The sequence below is a fragment of the Nicotiana tabacum genome, chromosome 15 (genome assembly GCF_000715075.1).
Source record: "Nicotiana tabacum cultivar K326 chromosome 15, ASM71507v2, whole genome shotgun sequence".
Taxonomy (NCBI): Eukaryota; Viridiplantae; Streptophyta; class Magnoliopsida; order Solanales; family Solanaceae; genus Nicotiana; species Nicotiana tabacum.
Genome location: NC_134094.1, coordinates 26,567,186 through 26,585,871, shown reverse-complemented (window position 1 = coordinate 26,585,871; position 18,686 = coordinate 26,567,186). Strand labels below are relative to the sequence as shown.

Genomic DNA, 18,686 nt, shown 5'->3' with positions numbered 1-18,686 from the left:
ATTATTTGTATACACCCATGTGTTTCGCCTTAGTTGTATTCACCGCGCTGATGAATAGGATTACACAAACAAATACAGTTTATACATGTTGTATTCATTTGCGTAACAAATACAATTGACACACGTTGTATTCATTGCACATCTAAATATAAATAATATAAGTTGTTAACAATTAAACAGTAACTATAAATGATAATTAAATAAAATATAGTTGCAGATGGTAATTTGGCTCTAAACTGTAATAGTTTATGAAAATTCATATATAATAAACGTACACACTTTTCTGACGTAATTAACCCGACTTAAGCAACCATGTGAGTTGTGACACTTCACTTGCAAAAGCCTAAGCTTACCCGAAAAAGAACAAAAAATAAATTGGCTTGAGAAGTGAACATGGACGCCCTGAGCTGCCGTTGGGCTGATTGTGCTGGGCCTTGTCTTGCTCAACACCCACCCCAACTTGGGAGAAATTTAAAAATAGTCAGATTTATAAGTAGTAATTGAAAAATAGCCATAATTTCAAAAGTAATAGAAATTTAGTCACTTTTCATGTAAAGATAAATTTGAACGAAAACACTGTTCAAAATTCAAAAAATATTCATGCACAATAGACTGGAACTCCAGCATATTATACTGGAACTCCAACATAATATATTGAAGTTCCAGTATAATATATCGGTCCAACATAATATGTTGGAAGTTCATACACAAGTGCTCCAATCTCCAGTATATTATGCTAGAACTTTCCGCGTGTTGGAGTTCCAGCATAATATGCTGGAAGCTCATACACAGGTGCACTAATCTCCAGTATATTATGCTGGAGCGGTCCGTGTTGCAGTAAAATAGTGACTATTTTTCAATGACTTTGCAAACGATGACTATTTTTGAATTACCAGTCCGAAAACTGGCTAGCCCGTGCTATTTTTACCCCCAGCTTAGAGTGTGAAGGAACCTGTAATTGGGAAAATCTTAGCTAGCGTTTGGACATAAATTTAATTGAAACTTAAAAATAAAATGAAATTGTGTTGAAAAATAATTTTTGAAAGTTGAAATTGTGTTTGGACATGCATTTTATTTGAAGAAAAGTTAAAGTTTTGTGAGTTGAAGAAAATATTTCACCCAAAAATTGCCCTAAACTAATTTTTGGGAATTTGAATTTTTTTTTTCTTTTCGAAACATGATCATATATCATAAACAAAAAATGTAATGAAACCAAAATCTATGGTCAAACGAGTCATTACTAGTTCACTCGGTTGATTACCCGATCTTTCACATTATTGGTGATTCGATTTATTTTCCAACTTGTAACTCCTTCCCTTATTACCTGAGCTTTCATCTTATTCGCTCTAATTAGTGACGAATTATTTCATTACAAATATTTTTCATGTAGTTCCTCCTCTCATCTTACCTTAAACCCTTCCTACCAACTTTTATTTTTCTTCCTATCTTATTCTCACGATCCGGGCCGGCTCTAACGTGATGAGGGGTAAGGTATGTGCCTTAGTCCCCCAAATTTGGGGGTGCATTTTTTAAAATGAATAGGTTTATAAATATTTAAAAAATAAATATTTAGTATTTTTAATACAAAATTAGAGTTTTTAATATAAAAAGGAAATAAAGCTCTTTAGATATGCAAATAAAGTAATAATTTGACATATTTAAAAATGGATAGATGAATAGTTTTCGCAACGTTTAAGGTTTACTCCTTCATTAGATAATGCATACAAAAATTCACACTCACTTTTTTAATATGTCCAAGTTAATCTTCTTTTTCTCCAATCTCTTTATATTTCAGAAACCCCTATATATTTTCTGTCTTTCTCTTTAATATTCTTACTCACCTTCTTTCTCCAATATTTCATTACTCACTTTCTTTTTACAAGATTTCATTAGCTCCACTGTTCAACAGTACTTTTAAGTTTCCAATAATTCTATAATTCTATTGCTCTATAAAATATTATCTAATATCAACAATATCTTGAGAAAAAAATAAATGAGCTGGCTATATTATCAATTGAATAAAGATAATTAGAGAAAATCGATTATAAAAATAATTATTAACAACTTTGTATTTCAAAAAGTTAGAAGAATATATTTCAAATAAAACGTATGTTATAACTATCTTTTAAAAATTTAGACCCCATATTAAACCGCATATCCTTGAGCCGCCTCTGCTCACGAAATAGCTAGATTTCTCACTGTGTGAGCTAGGATTTGGAATTATATTTCCCATTTACAAATACTGCAGAAACATTTATTGGCGAATCAGTAGAAGAGAAGCTACAAGCACGACTTGAACAACTGTTAAATCTCCTTAGTAAATTACAGAGAAAAAAACTGGAAAAGTAAAAGATAAAAAGTGAAAGAGATTTTTAAAAGAAATCAATCAAATAATTCCCAATTTGTCGTGGCAGGAGGAGGATCAAAAGTTTCCCACTTAGTGGTGACTATAACTGGCTTTATTTTTGCATTGGCTATTTTTAGCACATCAAGGGTTTCCACACATTTTTGCACTCTTTGTCCCTGCAACCATAAGTCATTAACTTACCAACAGCTCTATAAACGAAAGTAGTACAAAAATTTTTATATTACAGAATTCATAGGGGTGAGGTAAAAGTTAAGGTCGCAAGAAAAGTATAATATTCAATTATACAATGTACATTGTAGAATACATGAACTCTAGACTAACAATTTTTTTTTTTTAGTAATTGTCTGGTGTATTAAACTTCTGCTATGCGCGGTCCGGAAAATGACCGGACCATAAGGATCTATTGTACGCAGTTTTACCCTATATTTCAAGAGGTTGTTTTCACGGCATGAACCCGTGACCTCCTTGTCACATTACATCAACTTTACTATGAGTGACCTTTTCTTTTAAAATTACATTTGGACTTCTTTTACCGATTTACCTATCCGGTACGGGACTCACTTTTTCTGATTAATTGAGAATAGCATCACATAAAACTTATTAAACGAAGTGCTTCCAATCAGAAATTTATCAATTCTCAAGACTCGATCTAAACCCTCTATTTAAGTGGGAGAGGAAGCTCGTCCAATTTATACCATCACATCTCTTGGTGACCCGTTTGAACTAACATTATCTGGTTATATGTAAGGGACATCTTATCAATTGGGTTCTTATATAGATATTTTTATATATGTACTAATAATATATGAGATATTATTAGTACATTGAACTTTTAACAAGGAACTTATGAAATAAATAAAAATAAGTTCAGAAGAATATGAGACTAGGAAAAAAAAATGAGAATAGGTACCTGCAAATTCTTTTGGGCAGATGCATCTCCTTCTACAGAGATGTTATCCAACTTGACAGCTTGTCTCATTAACATCTCAATCAAAGTAGTGATCTGTAATTCTGCTACTTTCTTCCCATTTCCATTTGACTTTTCAATTGCAGATATCTATAAATATTATTATCAAAATAAAAGGCACACTAATTAGTGACCATTTGCATAAATTTAGAGCATAAACTCTCAACGTGCATAATCATGAATATTATGAAAACCAATTCCGGTAAGATACTAAATTTATTTCAAAAGGTCAGTCTTCAAACTCTTTATGCTTTGACCAAGATTATGTAATGTTCGTTCCCAAACTGACAACCAAGATTAGTTCACTAAGATTAAATTCACAAATTTTAGTTTTAGTTTTATTTTGGTAAAGAATTCAGGATTCTTGTACGGTTGAGGACACAAAGAAACAATCAGTGCATTTGTGTCCCACCACTCCTCCAGTTATGTACAATTATGATACTAATTGCCCCTTCAAGGCTTCAACTACCTTATATATATAGTTCCTTCGGGGTTAAAATTGAGACGACAGAGAGAAGATTAACAGCTTGTTTGGATGGTTGTCATGTATCCTTTCATAATAATCGTATAATATTGTATTGTATTGTATTGTATTATATTGTACTGTATCGTTTTGATATATATAATGTTTGGCTAGATTGTATTGTTTCCCGTCGTTTTCATGATGTTATGCACCAACAATATGAAAAATAAACTTGCAATATTATCAATTATAAATAAAAAGTAACGCAAGAGGTAGTATTATTATATAAAACGGTAGGGTAAAAGATAAAAGAGGATTTTTTTAATAATAAAAAGGGGAAAGATGAGAGAAATAAATAAGAGAAACGAAGTGACCATACCAAATCGGTTGTTCCATAAAGTAACACTTTTTGTCGTTACGTAACGACGGATTTAACGATACGATCCAATAAATTTAAGTAACAATCAAAACAAACATTATATTTAAAGTAATAATACGATACAATACAATAGGTAACAATCATCCATCCAAACAAGTTAGCAACATGGTCCGAGCAGAAGGATGCCACGCACAAATCGAGAAATGTTCCAAATTTTTAATAAATTAAAAAAAAAAAAACACTACCTTATATAATTTCAACCTCACATTATGCATCATAATATTCTAAGTAATTCACAGCTGTTGATTGACTTTAAAGTCATTTTTTCCAACTATTTCAGCAAATAAGATTAGGTCGTATTTTACTTCAGAAATTATAAGTAGTCTCTAATTATATAATCTGTCATTGTAATTATATAAGTAGTCTCTAATTAAACAAAATATAGTTTAATGCATATTTTACACTATCAATATTCAGTTTAGTGTTAGCTATTGCGGTAGATTACTTTTTATTTTCATTTTTCTGGTTCCTAACCTTTATTATTATGTATGATTATCAATAATTAATTACCTATTAATTTACTTGATGGAAAATTCCTCAAATTGTCAATGTATAGAAAATAAACTCTACAAATTACTCCCTAGGGTGCAAAACAAGGGGTAATTTCACAAATGGTCATATAACTATACTTTTTTTCACTAAAGTCATATAACTTTGTTTTCTCACACAAAAATCATATAACTATGACTTTTTTTTCATCAAAGTCATATAAATTTATTTTCTCACACAAAAATTATAAAACTTTCACTAACTTATACAAAAATCATAGTGGTCGAAAAATAAATTTTCCGGTAGTATTTTCTTATTTTATATTTTTTATTTTTTATTTTCAATCTAATAAATAATTATCCAATTAAAATAGGAGAAATATGAGTATATTTTTAGCCGTTCCCAACAACCCGATCTATATATATATATATATATATATATATATATATATATATATATATATATATATATATATATATATATATATACACACACACACACACACACACACACACACACACACACACACATTATATATATTGGCTAGCAAATGCAATTAGTTTCGACCAACCGATTAATTTTATATTTTTCCCTTAAAATAGGAATGACCCAACCCAGCTTGACCTAATACCCATATACGTAAGTTAAAATAATGCTAAAAGTGAATTCTTCCCCCATAAGAAACTTAGTTCGGAATGCATGAGATTCTGACAAACAAAACAAGGAAATAAAAGATATAATTAGAGAGCACTTGAAATAAAAATGCTATCGGTTTTTATTAAAGAAAAATAAAAGATAGAAATATCATGTTTTGAAGGATTTACTATTCACTTTTAGTATTATTTTAATTTTTATATATGAGTATTGGGTTGGGTAAGCCAATTCTGGTTGACTCATCCCTATTTTAATTGAATTACTATTTATTAGACTGAAATAAGAAAATAAAAAATCATAAAACAAGAAAATACTACTGAAAAATTATATTTTTCACTCACTATGATTTTTGTGTGAGCTAGTAAAACTTTTATGATTTTTGTGTGAAAAAACATAGTTATATGACTTTTATTATTCCTCAAATTATTACTACTATTTATCTCTCTTCAAACCTTTTTAGATCATTATTTTATTGGAGTAGTATTTAAATAGAAGTGCTAATTACCTGCTCAGCCAGTTTATCAATCTCCGCTGACACATCGTTAATCAAGCGATGTGCGGCTTGGATTTTGGCGTTCTTTCTCATCTGCATGAATCTTTTCTCTTTGCTTTCTGGATCCTCGATTAGGATGACTTTTGATCGATCTTTGACTCCACACATGTCTAAATATTCTCCATTTTCTCTTTCTTTCCCTCTCATTATTAGTCTTTGTTCTCCAGGTTGTAATCCTGTTTCTTCTGTTAATAACTTCTTTAATTCCCCTGCCAATATCAACCAACTGGTTTTACAACACTATAACGACCTAGTTTTAGCATGGTGAACTAAGAATAAATCAACACACAAGATTAAGCATAGTAGAGCATTTTGCAGCTTGTAGCCTATTTGGCCAAACATATAAAATCAACTTATTAAAAATAAGTATTTTTTAAAAAAAGTACTTTCGGCGAGAAACAGTTTTATTTGGTTAATTAATTTAAAAAATACTGTTTAACATCAATTGGTGTTTGACTAAACTTTAAAAAAGTGCTTCTAAGTGTATTTTTCTTAAAAGTCTTTTTAGGAAGAATCTACTTTTTTCTGATTCTCAAAAACTACTTATACTTCTACTCAAAAACACTTTTTGTCCTTCTAAGAACTTGGCCAAATATCTTAACTATAAAATAAAATAAAAAATATTTTTGGCCAAAAAGAAACTTAGCTAGACAGGCTATATGTCTAGAAGAAGTTGTTTATAGTAATGCGTTGTAAAAGATTATAAAGTTACTGCAAATTAGAAAAAAAGGGCAAGAAGAAAATCAAACTACACGGAAATCACCATTATATTTAGCACAAAGTAAAAATTCGACAAATAAGAATTTTTTTATTTGCCATTGCCATTTATATTTCATTGTATTTTCCTAATATTTTTTAGAAACTAAACAAGCCCAGACATGGCTAATATGTTGCAACAATTTCATTTAAAAAATAAAACATAACATACTATGCTTCTTAGTTTTTTATCATTCGCCAAGTTACTTGTATTATCTCTAGCCGGACACTGGACAGGAATTGCTATGATATTTTTCTCGGTAAGCTAATTATAATTAACTATTATAATGCAAAAAATAAAGTATAATCGATGAAAAACCTAGTATGCCAAGAAAAATCGTAGATAATCTCAGGACTCATTAGCTTCCTATAGAAACCTATTATTTTCCAAAATATTTCTACATTTTCGAGCGATTTTTGAATATAGAATTTTAATTTTAAGATGTGAACTATATTATTAAGAAAAAAAATTATCGGAGTCTCGAGGGATACTATTAAACTGATTAGTTGAAAGCAGCCCGAATTAATCTTTGGTTTTTAAATTGGGTAAATTACATATTATAAATGCTCCAAAAAATAATAGTCAGCAAAATATATATTTTTTGTATATTAAGATATAATATAAATATAATACATATTTTATATATAACTTTTGTATATTTGGCTAGTGTTTGTAATTAAGTTTGACCGACCGGTCAAATGTAACTTGTGCTTCTAAATTATATATACATTAATAGTGTAAATTTTACACCATAAGTACAATGGAATTGAGTTCAAGAAGTTATTTTTTTAGATTGTTATATCAACCATGGAATATTACAGGTCAAAATTAATCTAATAGTGTGAAATTATATAGTGAAACGCAGACTTACCAAAAGTGGCGTGAGGATTGACGGAGATCTCGTACCGAGCAGCAGCATAAGCCACACGAATCCGTAAATTCAGTGTTATTGGAACGTCGGAATTATCACTCCGTCTCTGGACTAACATGCCTCCGGGCCTCATCTCCCACTCTATTACCTCCTCTTTGACGGCGGCAGCGGCGGTCGACGTCGTCCTATCGGCTTTTCTGCCGTTGAATTTCAGTTTTCTCTTCATCATTTTCTTACCTTCGCCGGCAACTGTTACCGGAGAAAATATTACGGGGAAGTTGTAAAGACTAACTATCCCCCCACTGTCCACCGACATGCGCCAACTGTTTTATAAAAAGGGCATAGCAGTTATAATATCACTCTGTGGCCCCCACCCCTCCAAAAAGAAACCCCACACCCACCAATTATACGAATTACTGAATGTTTTTTTTTTTTTTTTTTTTTGGGATATGTTCAAGTTGTAATAGAAGATCCAATATAGGCAGAGTACTTGGGATTATCCTAAACTTGGACACATTTTATTTAGTGTACACTTAAACGAAAAATTAGCTTTCTAAGTGGGAAATTTTCCAACTGTAAGAATTTACTTGTTACAAATTTGTATTTTTCTTGTTGCTTCTTAACATACACTGTATATTTTATTTCAAATTTATATTTCTTTTATTTTTTTCTTTAGATGCAATGGCTATTTGTTATTCTTTTTTCTTTTGGGGCCAAATATGTGTTCAATGAAACTTGACGTTCTTTCTATACAATAAAATGCAGTAACTTAATCGGAATAATTTAAGTTACTATATATAACTCTGGATAAGATTATCTTAATTTATGGATCACTGAAGTTATATACTACTACTTTTTTTTATATTTTAAAGATGAGTATTTCCGTTTTTGGCTTTGTTTTCGATCAATAGCATTTAGATTAAAAAAATAATAATTATGTACAACGATAGAAGAGATTCCAATATGCTCTTATTTTATTTTTCTGATCAATTAACTATACCACGAATCAACTATTTAACTACTTAAATAACATCTATATATAATCTTCGCCCTTTTCTATTTGCCATTTTATTTTTTGGCGGAAGGAAGCCACAAAAATAAACTATATAAATGTGAATGTCTCTCTAAAAAATTTCAGTGTTTCATTTGTGAGAATGTATTTGCTATCAATCAATAATAGTTTCCCATACAAGTATGATTACAAGAGGTTTTTAACTATGGCGTTCTCTATATATCCTTCCACTTCTTGTATAATTGTTTTTTTAAAGTTGACTCCTTAATTAAAAGCATTAAACGTGTCAAAGTCCAACGTTAAATGATCCTCTAAACGTAATAATATGTAGATAAAAAAATCATAATTAAGTTACATAATAATAATAATAATAATAATAATAGTAATAATAATAATAATAATAATAATACGTGAAAGTGACAAGTCACTCTATTATTAAGTTCTCTAGCAATTATGAAAGAAATGAATGGAGAAAAGGAGGTTGACCAATAGTAGATAACCAAATGTATTGATAAGAATAAGCCAATATAACAGCTAAGCAAAAGACTGCCGACAATCTAAGTATCAAAAGATGACGCAGGGCTTGGCAAGAGTTATAAGAAATAATTAATAGCGACATTAAATTTTAGAAGAGTTCATTTTATATTTTGTTGGAAAAAAATTATGATATAATTAATTTTGTGATTAGTTATTTCGAGATTATAATATTTTTTTATTTTTATAAAAAATTAAAATAACTAATTTTAAAATAATTATTCATAGGTTAACTTTTTTTCAACCAAACGACCCATATAACATAATGTTTGTTTACTTTTGAAGAAGATTTGATATCAATGGGCCACTTGTCTTTTTATTATTGGGTACAAATAATGTACTTGAAAATAGATTGTGCCCTTTTTATGAGATTGGTTTTGATAGGCTTATCTTGATTAGGTGAAATTATGACTATCAAGTTTACTTTGTGTGGAGTAATCCTTCATTAGAATTTAGAAGTTTCTTATTTTGTTTGCAATTTAAAATATACGTGATTGGGAGGTGAGCATAAGCCATTAGTTGATTAACATTAACAAAAACAAGAGATTATGCTTAAAGGCAAAGAAAATGATGTTTGCTCTTCCAAAAAAGGAAAAAATAAATAAAGAGGAGATAAAGATAGAATTACTTCTGTTTTTAAGCTTTTCTTTTTGTCTTCTGTACTTGGTTAAAGACAAATAGAATTAAACACAGCCGAATAGTTAGCAAAACTAATTGATTAGTTTAACGATTAGTTAGATGTTCGACGTCATTACCTATAAGTTAAAGAAACGTTTGATCGTATTAACTGTCTTAAGTTGCTTTATCGACATAAATCCTTTTATTAGGAGATAAGCATGTCATTTTGCTATTAAATCAAGTTGTCAATTGATAAAGTTAATTAAGATGTCCCCTTTTTTATTTATTTATTATTCTTATTATCTTTCACGCTTTCCTTTTTAAATTTGTTGCACAACCAACCAGTACTCCTCAACAAACAATGACGACCAACACAGAGAATTAAGTGCAATTGACACATTACCTTCTTTTTCTCTTATATTTAACTTTGTTGTTCTATCTGAATGGATTAGGGCCAAAGATGCAAAACTTTGTAAAAGTTCTAGTCTCAAGACTTATATGTCCAAATTAAAAGAAGAAAAGAGGCTTATATGCCCATTAAATTTTTAATGCAAAATAACATTCAGAAAGTTTATTTACCAAATAAACGTGCATAGATTACAAGACCACTACTCAAATTTATCTTTCCTATTCCATTATATTTTTTCCCCAGCATTTTCCATTCCACTATTAACTGTTCGAAAAAATCATGAGGGTGTGTTTGGTACGAAGGAAAATATTTTTCGAAAAATTGGTTGATTTAAATGTTTTGGAAAATATTTTTCTTATCAAGAGAAGGGAAAACATTTTCTAAAACTCCTTCTCAACCTTTCCCACCCTCACCCCACACCCTCACACCTGCCCACCTAACTTCACCCCTCTCTCAAAAAAGGTTTTTTTTTCTTTCAAATTTTAGTTTTTTTTCCGTCACCACCCACCCCCCTCCCCCGCGCAAAAAAGTTTTTTTTTACTTTTTTTTTTTTTGTAATTTCAAATTTCTGTTTTTTTATTTTTCTGCGCTACCCACCCCACCCCACTGCCCCCCACCACGCACAATTTTTACAAAAAAAAAATTACTTTTTTTTGGTAATTTTTAAATTTCTGTTTTTTTTCTGCACCACCCACCCACCCCCCTCCCCCACCCAACCCGCACAAAAAAAGTTTTTTTTTTACTTTTTTTTTGTAATTTTAAATTTCTGTTTTTTCGTTTTTGCGCACCCCTGCCCTCCCCCTCCCCGAAAAAAAATAATATTTTTTTTATATATTTTCAGAGGTTTATGTGTTTGGAAGTTTACGGGTTTAGAAATTATAAAGTTTACGGGTTCGAAATTTCGCGGTTTCAAAAATTTAGAGATTCGGAAGTTTATGAAATTTGTGGGTTCGAAAGGTTGGTTCGAAAGTTTATGACTTCATGTTTATTGTATCTAAATTATTTATGAATACTCTTGAAAAGTTATTTTCCTTAATTTGCGTACCAAACACCGAAAAATAAATAAGATTACTACTTGTTTTCCAAGAAAATATTTTCCGTTATACCAAACACACCCCATGTCACCAATATGTTGTTCCGTCTTTTGAACATAATTCTTCTCCTGAAAAACTATTTACGGGCGACAAGAAAAAAAAAATATATCTTATAGGCAAATTAGATTTCAAATGACGATTTGCACAAATTGGCTATTTAGTGCGTCACTATTTAAGTTTTGACCTTATTTAAATATATTCTGCCAAATTAGCTTGCGAATTAGAATTTGGTTGCAAGTCATGGCGAATCAACCAAAGTCTGATAGATCTGCACGACTCCAGTACGAATTGTGCCTTTTATAATAAATTGTTTACCAACACATTTTTCCTTCAATATTGATCAGAATCGATCTAAATCAACTCCAAAATTGATATCCAATCATCTGATACTAATCACAAGAATTCTCAGTTGTTAGATTCAATTCAAAACTTCAAAAAACAATAAACCCACTTTATTTTCTTCAACAATCAAGTAACACTCAACAATAGTTTTTAAGTATTTTCAACAAATCAATCCAACCTAACCACAAATAAGCGACGAGTCTGTAATTTTTTGTAAAATGTTACAAAGAAGAAGGAGGAGGAGAAGTTGTGGTGGATAATGTATATTTCTCAACCTTCTAAAAATAGGAACGAAAGTTAAATGGGTGTCAAGCAGAGGACACTCCTTAAAAATTATTAGTACCATCTTTAGGACATGATGAAATAACCCAATTAGGCGTCCACCTAATTTCTTAAACTAAAAATAGCCGACGAATGTATTATATATATATATATATAATTCATATATAATATGTATGTAAATATGTATAATTAATGTATAACTTATGTATACTAGCTAGAAAAAGCAAACAGTGAATATGACTAGCTATTTGTATAACAGTCTCTTATTCTTTTCTATTCTTTTGTTGTGAACAAAACATCTAATGGGCCATTTCAAAAAGATAAGTTAGATTTAAAAGTAAAAATTAGATTTCAAAAAGCCATCTCTCTTATTTCAAGATATTGCTTACTCTAAGCACTTCTCTAATGTTATGAAAAGGACTCTCAAATATGTTCGTGTGAACTTTGACTTTTCATAGCAAACTAAGTTGGAACATGATGAAAATAATGTTTTACCTTGTTAGAATTAATTATTCACTTAGCTTAGCTTAGTTACTAGCTTAATTATTGGAGCAGAGTTGTTAGTGTTAGCTGTCGGTTAGTGGAACGTATTAGTTAAATGACAGTTGTAATAGCTTTAGTTAGTGGACTTCATTTTTCTTAACATTTTCATGTTTGTATATAGTGGACTCTCCACTCACATTTTAATTTTGAAGAAAAATAAAATTCTAGAAGCTTCACGCTCTCTCCTTCTTCATTCTCTTCATTGTAACCTCCCATGGAGTAGAAGTCCAGTTCTCATCACCATTAAAGCTTAGCTGAGGCTTAAGCTATTGTTACACCGACGAATTTAATATGGTATCAGAGCAAGGAGCATAAGTTTGGACTCGTCTCTGAATCGGTTAGTTCTAATTACGTCAATCTCGATCTCAATAAGATCGCACACATGCAAGTTCATTTTTCATCAATTTCAAACTTCTTTATTTTTGTAATCACTTGAAAATTGCTTCTAGATTTGTAATTATTATTTTATAGTTCTCAATCACTTAGAAATTTCATACTGTACGAGATGACTATTGTCGAAGATGATGATCAATCTACATCGACCATGGCTGAACCGCCTAATCAGTCAAGTGTTGATATCATTAGTCCCTTGTATATGCATCCATATGATAATCCCGGAGCAGCGTTGGTTCCTATTCCATTTGATGATTTTGGATATCGATCATGGAGAAGGGGTGTAATGTGAGCCCTATCAGTGAAAAATAAGCTGGGATTCATCAACGGGGAATGCAAGAGACCAGATCCAGACTCATCGAAATTTTGACTATGGGAAAGATGCGATGACATGGTCACCTCATGGATTCTAAACTCCTTAACTAAGGAGATTGCAGATAGTACTGAATATATGACAGATGCATTTGAAATGTGGAGAGAACTTGAATATCGATATGATCAAACAAACGGAACAAAACTCTACCAGATCCAAAAGAAAATCAGTGATCTATCCCAAGGAGGCCTTGATATCACTGGTTACCATACTAAAATGAAGAAGTTATGGGAGGAACTCAACACTTTGATTGTCAAATCTCATTGCACTTGTAATTGTACATGTGGAGCTAAGGAAAGCATGCACAAAGCCGAGCAGGATAGGAGGTTGATACAGTTTCTCATGGGATTGAATGAGACATACACTATAGTTCGAGACAGTATACTCATGATGAATCCTCTTCCTTCAATTGCCCGAGCCTTTTCATTGCTAATTCAAGAGGAAAGACAGAGAGAAATCAAGCCAAATAATCATTTGGCTCTAGAGTCATCAGCTTTAAGTTCTAGCACAAATAGACATGGTGCCCTTCAAGACAAATTACTCTCCCAATAACAATCACAACAATAGGAACAGACCTTTTTGTGATTATTGTAAGAGACCATGGCACACCAAAGAGAAATGTTATAAGCTGCATGGATATCCTCAAAGTTTCAGTCAGAATCATAATCCAAATATAAATCACAATCAGACCTCCAACTTCAATCAAAATCCCAGACAAAGTTGCAACTACAATCACAATTCCAACAACAACTAGAATAATAGGTTTAATAGAAGAAATAGAACAGTGGCTAATACATATGTAGCAACCACTGATACACAACATGTTGAAACTGAGAAACATGTTGCTCATGATAATACTCAAAATGTGAGTCTCACTCAAGAGGAATACAACCAGTTGGTGAGTCTACTACAGCAGTTTCAATCAGGAGGAGGAAGAGACTGCACAACTAGTACTAATACTGCATCAGGAGCAACAAACTTTGCAGGTATTATAGCTTGTACTTCCTCTATTGATTTTGGTAAACTGTCATGTGAATGTTTCAAAAACAAAGCTGACTCATGGATTATAGATTCAGGGGCATCAAATAACATGACCTTTAACAAATCCCTATTAACCAAGATAATAACCTTACCCCATCCTTTATTAGTTGTACTTCCAAATGGCTACAAGGTAAAGGCGACAAAAATTGGTAGTGTGATGCTCACTCCTAAGATCACCCTAGACAAAGTGATGTTTGTCCCATCGTTTAGATACAATCCGATCTTTTTTCATTCTTTGGCCTCTCATTTTAATTGTCTTGTTGCTTTTGTCAAACACTGTTGCATACTGCAGGCCCCTTCAATGAAGAGGCCTCTTGGTGATTGGTAGAGTCAAAGATGGGCTGTACATCTTGTGCCCAAGCTGCCTGAGGAGCAACAGTGCAAGCCCTGCAGTAAAGACCACTAATGCCTTGTCCACTACTTCTACTTGTTGCACTTGTAACACACATTGTCCCTCTCATTCTACTGTAAATAGGTCATTGCATGTCAATAAGTATGTTTCCTCTTATCTAGTTATAAATAATCCATGTGAAAATACTGAAGAACAACTTTCCTTTACAAGTCCATCTTCTAAGGTTCCTAGTATATTTTCTCATTTATGTACTAAAGTCAATATGGATGTATTATGGCATAACAGACTTGGACATATCCCCTTTACCAAAATGAGAAATATTACTACTATTCCTGTCAATTTCTCTCCCAAACAACCCTTCAACTGCACCATTTGCCTAATGGCTAGACAAGAAAGACTGCCATTCCCTCATAAAACCAGTACAACCAACAGAATTTTTGAACTTCTATATGTTGATTTGTAGGGTCCATATCATGTTCCTACACATGGTAGATACAAATACTTTATAACTATGATGGATAATTTTAGTAGATCTACTTGGACTCACCTTTTATCCAGCAAAAGTAATGCCCTTCAAACACTCAAAGGATTCATAAATCTAGTAGAAAACCAATTTGGTGTAACTATCAAATCCATAAGGTCAGACAATGGATTAGAGTTCACTAACACATAATCAAGTATGTTGTTTCAATCTAAAGGCATCATCCATCAAAGAACCTGTCCCTACATACCACATCAGAATGGTGCAGTGGAAAGAAAATACAAATATCTCCTTGAAACAGCCAGAGCACTTCTCTTCCAATCCAAATTGCCTTTAAGATAATGGGGTGAATGCGTTCTTTATGCCATATACATTATAAACAGGTTGCCTTCTACTTCAACTAACAACCAAACTCCATATGAACTATTGTATAAAAGAAAGCCAAAGTATTCCCACCTAAAGAGTTTTGGTTGCTTATGCTACCCTACTGTACCAATACCATATAGGGACAAGTTTGAACCCAGAACAACACCACATGTATTTATTGGCTATCCTTTCAACACAAAGGGGTACAAGTCTTGAGTCTAGCCACCGGAAAGATTCATATCTCCAGAGATGTAGTCTTCAATGAGTCCATCTTTCCTTTTGCAGTCAACATGAACAAATCTCCTCAATCATCTGTCCCTCATTCAATTCCCTTCATTGAGTCTCTATGTGAACAACCCTCCGATAGTACAAATATTACACAACTGTCTGAAGATTTCAATGATCAAAGGAGTCCTGATAGCACATCCAATCCTATGTCACCTATACATGTATCTTCCCCATCACCTCCTACAGTACCCTTTTATTCATTACCTAATTCACCACAATATTGTTACACTGAACAGACCCATGCAGAACCTGTCCAACTGAGGCAATCTCAAAGAACTCATAAACCACCTATTTGTTTGCAAGATTATGTACATTCCCTTCCCCACCTTAAAACAAATCATGTTACCCTAAATGCCTTATTCTCTATGAATCACCACATTACCTCTGATCTACTAACCTCTAACAGTCAGACTCTTGTGAGAAATGTTTGTCATGACAGGGAACCATCATCATATGAGGAGGCCCATTGATCCTACATGGCAAGCAGCAATGACATAGGAATTTAAAGCACTATATTCTAATCACACTTGGGACCTAGTAACTCTGCCACCTGGGAAACAAACAATAGGTTGCAGATGGGTCTACAAGGTGAAACACAAAGCAGATGGCAGCATAGAAAGGTTCAAAGCCAGGCTGGTTGTTAAAAGCTACACTCGGCAGGCAGGAATTGATTATACAGAAACATTCTCACCAGTGGTAAAGATGACAACAGTGAGGGCTTTGATAGCTACAGCAGTTAAGAAAGGTTGGTTCATATCTCAATTAGATGTGAACAATATTTTCCTCCATGGATTGGAGGAGACCTCAATGAGGAGGTGTATATGCAGGTACCACCTGGGCTTGTTGTGGATAAACCATGATTGATTTGTAAACTGACCAAATCTCTTTATGGCTTAAAACAAGCCAGTCAACAATGGTATGCAAAGTTGACTGAGACATTGTATTCAAAGGGCTATATACATTCCATGTATGACTACTCACTTTTTTATAAAAGAAATGGAGAATCCTCAGTATATGTTGCAGTATATGTGGATGATGTACTACTCACTGGAACTGACCAACATGAAATTGCACAACTCAAAGCATTTCTACATGAACAATTCAAGATCAAGTACCTGGGGCGGCTGCACTACTTCATGGGATTGGAGATTATGTATAAAGATGATGGAGTTATTATATCTCAAAGGAAGTTTGTGCTAGACCTGCTAAGAGAATACAATTATTTGGATTACAAGCCTTCTTCTTCACCCTTGGATCCCACTATAAAGCTGAAGGCTAGAGAAGGCACAATCCTACAGGATCCTACCTATTATGGAAAGCTAGTAGATAAATTAAATTTTCTAACTAACACCATATTGGACATTGCATATAGTGTCCAACACTTGAGCCAGTTTATGCAGGAACCTAGAGAACTTCACCTGAAAGCAGCATTTTATCTGTTCGGATATTTGAGAAATGACCCTACTTTGGGAATTTTCATGTCAAAGGATGGAGATCACACAGTTAAAGCCTATTGTGATTCTGATTGGGCAGCCTGCCCGGATTATAGGAGGTCCATTACAAGTTATTTAGTGCTACTAGGCAACAGTCCTATCAGCTGAAAATCTAAGAAACAAGAGACTATATATTTATCCTCTACAGAGCAGAGTATAGAGCTATGAGGAAAGTAGTAAGGGAACTAGTATGGTTGAGCTGACTATTTGAAGAACTGACTGTTCCTTTTTCCTTGCCTATCTCAGTATTTTGTGACAGTCAATCTGCACTGCACATTGCAAAGAATCCAGTATTTCACGAAAGGACCAAGCATATAGAAGTGGATTGCCATTTTGTGCGTGATCAATTACAAGCATGCCTAATTTCTCTCCACCATATCCGAACAGACAATCAGCTTGCATATGTTTTGACTAAATCCTTGACTAGGATCAAGCATAGTGCTACATTAGGCAAGTTGGCTGTGTTCACCACACCTCCAACTTGAAAGGGGTGTTAAGATTAATTATTTACTTAGCTTAGCTTAGCTTAGTCACTAACTTAGTTATTGGAGAAGAGTTGTTAGTGTTAGCTATCAGTTAGTGGAACGTATTAGTTAAATGACAGCTGTAATAGCTTTAGTTAGTGGACTATATTTTTCTTAACATTTTCGTTTTTGTATATAGTGAACTCTCAACTCACATTTTAATTTTGAAGAGAAATGAAATTCTAGAAGCTTCACTCTCTTTCCTTCTTCATTCTCTTCACTGTAACCCTCCCATGGAGTAGAAGTCTAGTTCTCATCACCATTAAAGCTTAGCTGAGGCTTAAGCTACTATTACACTGACGAATTTAATATATCTTCTGATTATTCTAATTTTTACATGTAAAAATGAATAGTTTTTCAAATCTAATTAATTACTAGCTTTTGTTCTTTTCGATACAATTTTGTTATGTTGACTTTGGAGAGAATAATATAACAAAAAATTTTCCATAATTTTAGCATGATTATTATTTTAATCGGTCTGTGAAAGTATATTGGTAAGCTCTCTCCCTCTCTTGGGTATTGTTTTTTTGGTTCTCTCATTTAGTTGGCCAATGTTTTAAAATATTGCAGTCAGTTTTATGAAACTTATCTTTCAGCTGTAGCTAGTAGGATAGATGCTTTTGTAAGTATTGTCAAACTATACTGCTTCCTTAAATAAATGCATAGTTCTCTCTATCGAATAGTTAAAATGGGAAAAAGGAAAGAAAAAAATGTGGACATAAGATGTTAACTTTATAAAAATGTGTAATTATCTTGCGAGCTCGATCTGAAATTGACTTATTGCGTTGCCAAACATTCAGATTTGAGTGTCTGAAATTTGCACAGTTGTAAGTGAACTTCAGATGCGAGTGTCTGAAGTTTTCACTTGCTGCAAGTGAACTTTAGATGCGAGTGTCTGAAGTTTGCACTTGCTGCAAGTGAACTTCAGACGTGAATGTCTCAAGTTAATTTTTACTTGCTGCAAGTAAAGTGTCTGAAGT

General features: G+C 32.4%; 2 protein-coding genes across 2 annotated transcripts; one reads left to right on the top strand and one right to left on the bottom strand.

Moving 5' to 3' along the window:
* Positions 1-2,232: 2,232 nt before the first annotated feature.
* LOC107822369 (BAG family molecular chaperone regulator 3) lies at positions 2,233-7,892 on the bottom strand. The gene is made up of 4 exons (XM_016648905.2): positions 7,562-7,892; positions 5,886-6,142; positions 3,279-3,425; positions 2,233-2,523 (listed from the first exon to the last, which is right to left on the bottom strand). The coding sequence occupies exons 1-4, from the start codon at positions 7,875-7,877 to the stop codon at positions 2,383-2,385; spliced, it is 861 nt and encodes a 286-aa protein (XP_016504391.1). The 5' UTR covers positions 7,878-7,892; the 3' UTR covers positions 2,233-2,382.
* A 5,287-nt stretch (positions 7,893-13,179) lies between these two features.
* LOC107822325 (uncharacterized) lies at positions 13,180-13,713 on the top strand. The gene has a single exon (XM_016648859.2). The coding sequence runs from the start codon at positions 13,180-13,182 to the stop codon at positions 13,711-13,713; it is 534 nt and encodes a 177-aa protein (XP_016504345.2).
* Positions 13,714-18,686: the final 4,973 nt, after the last annotated feature.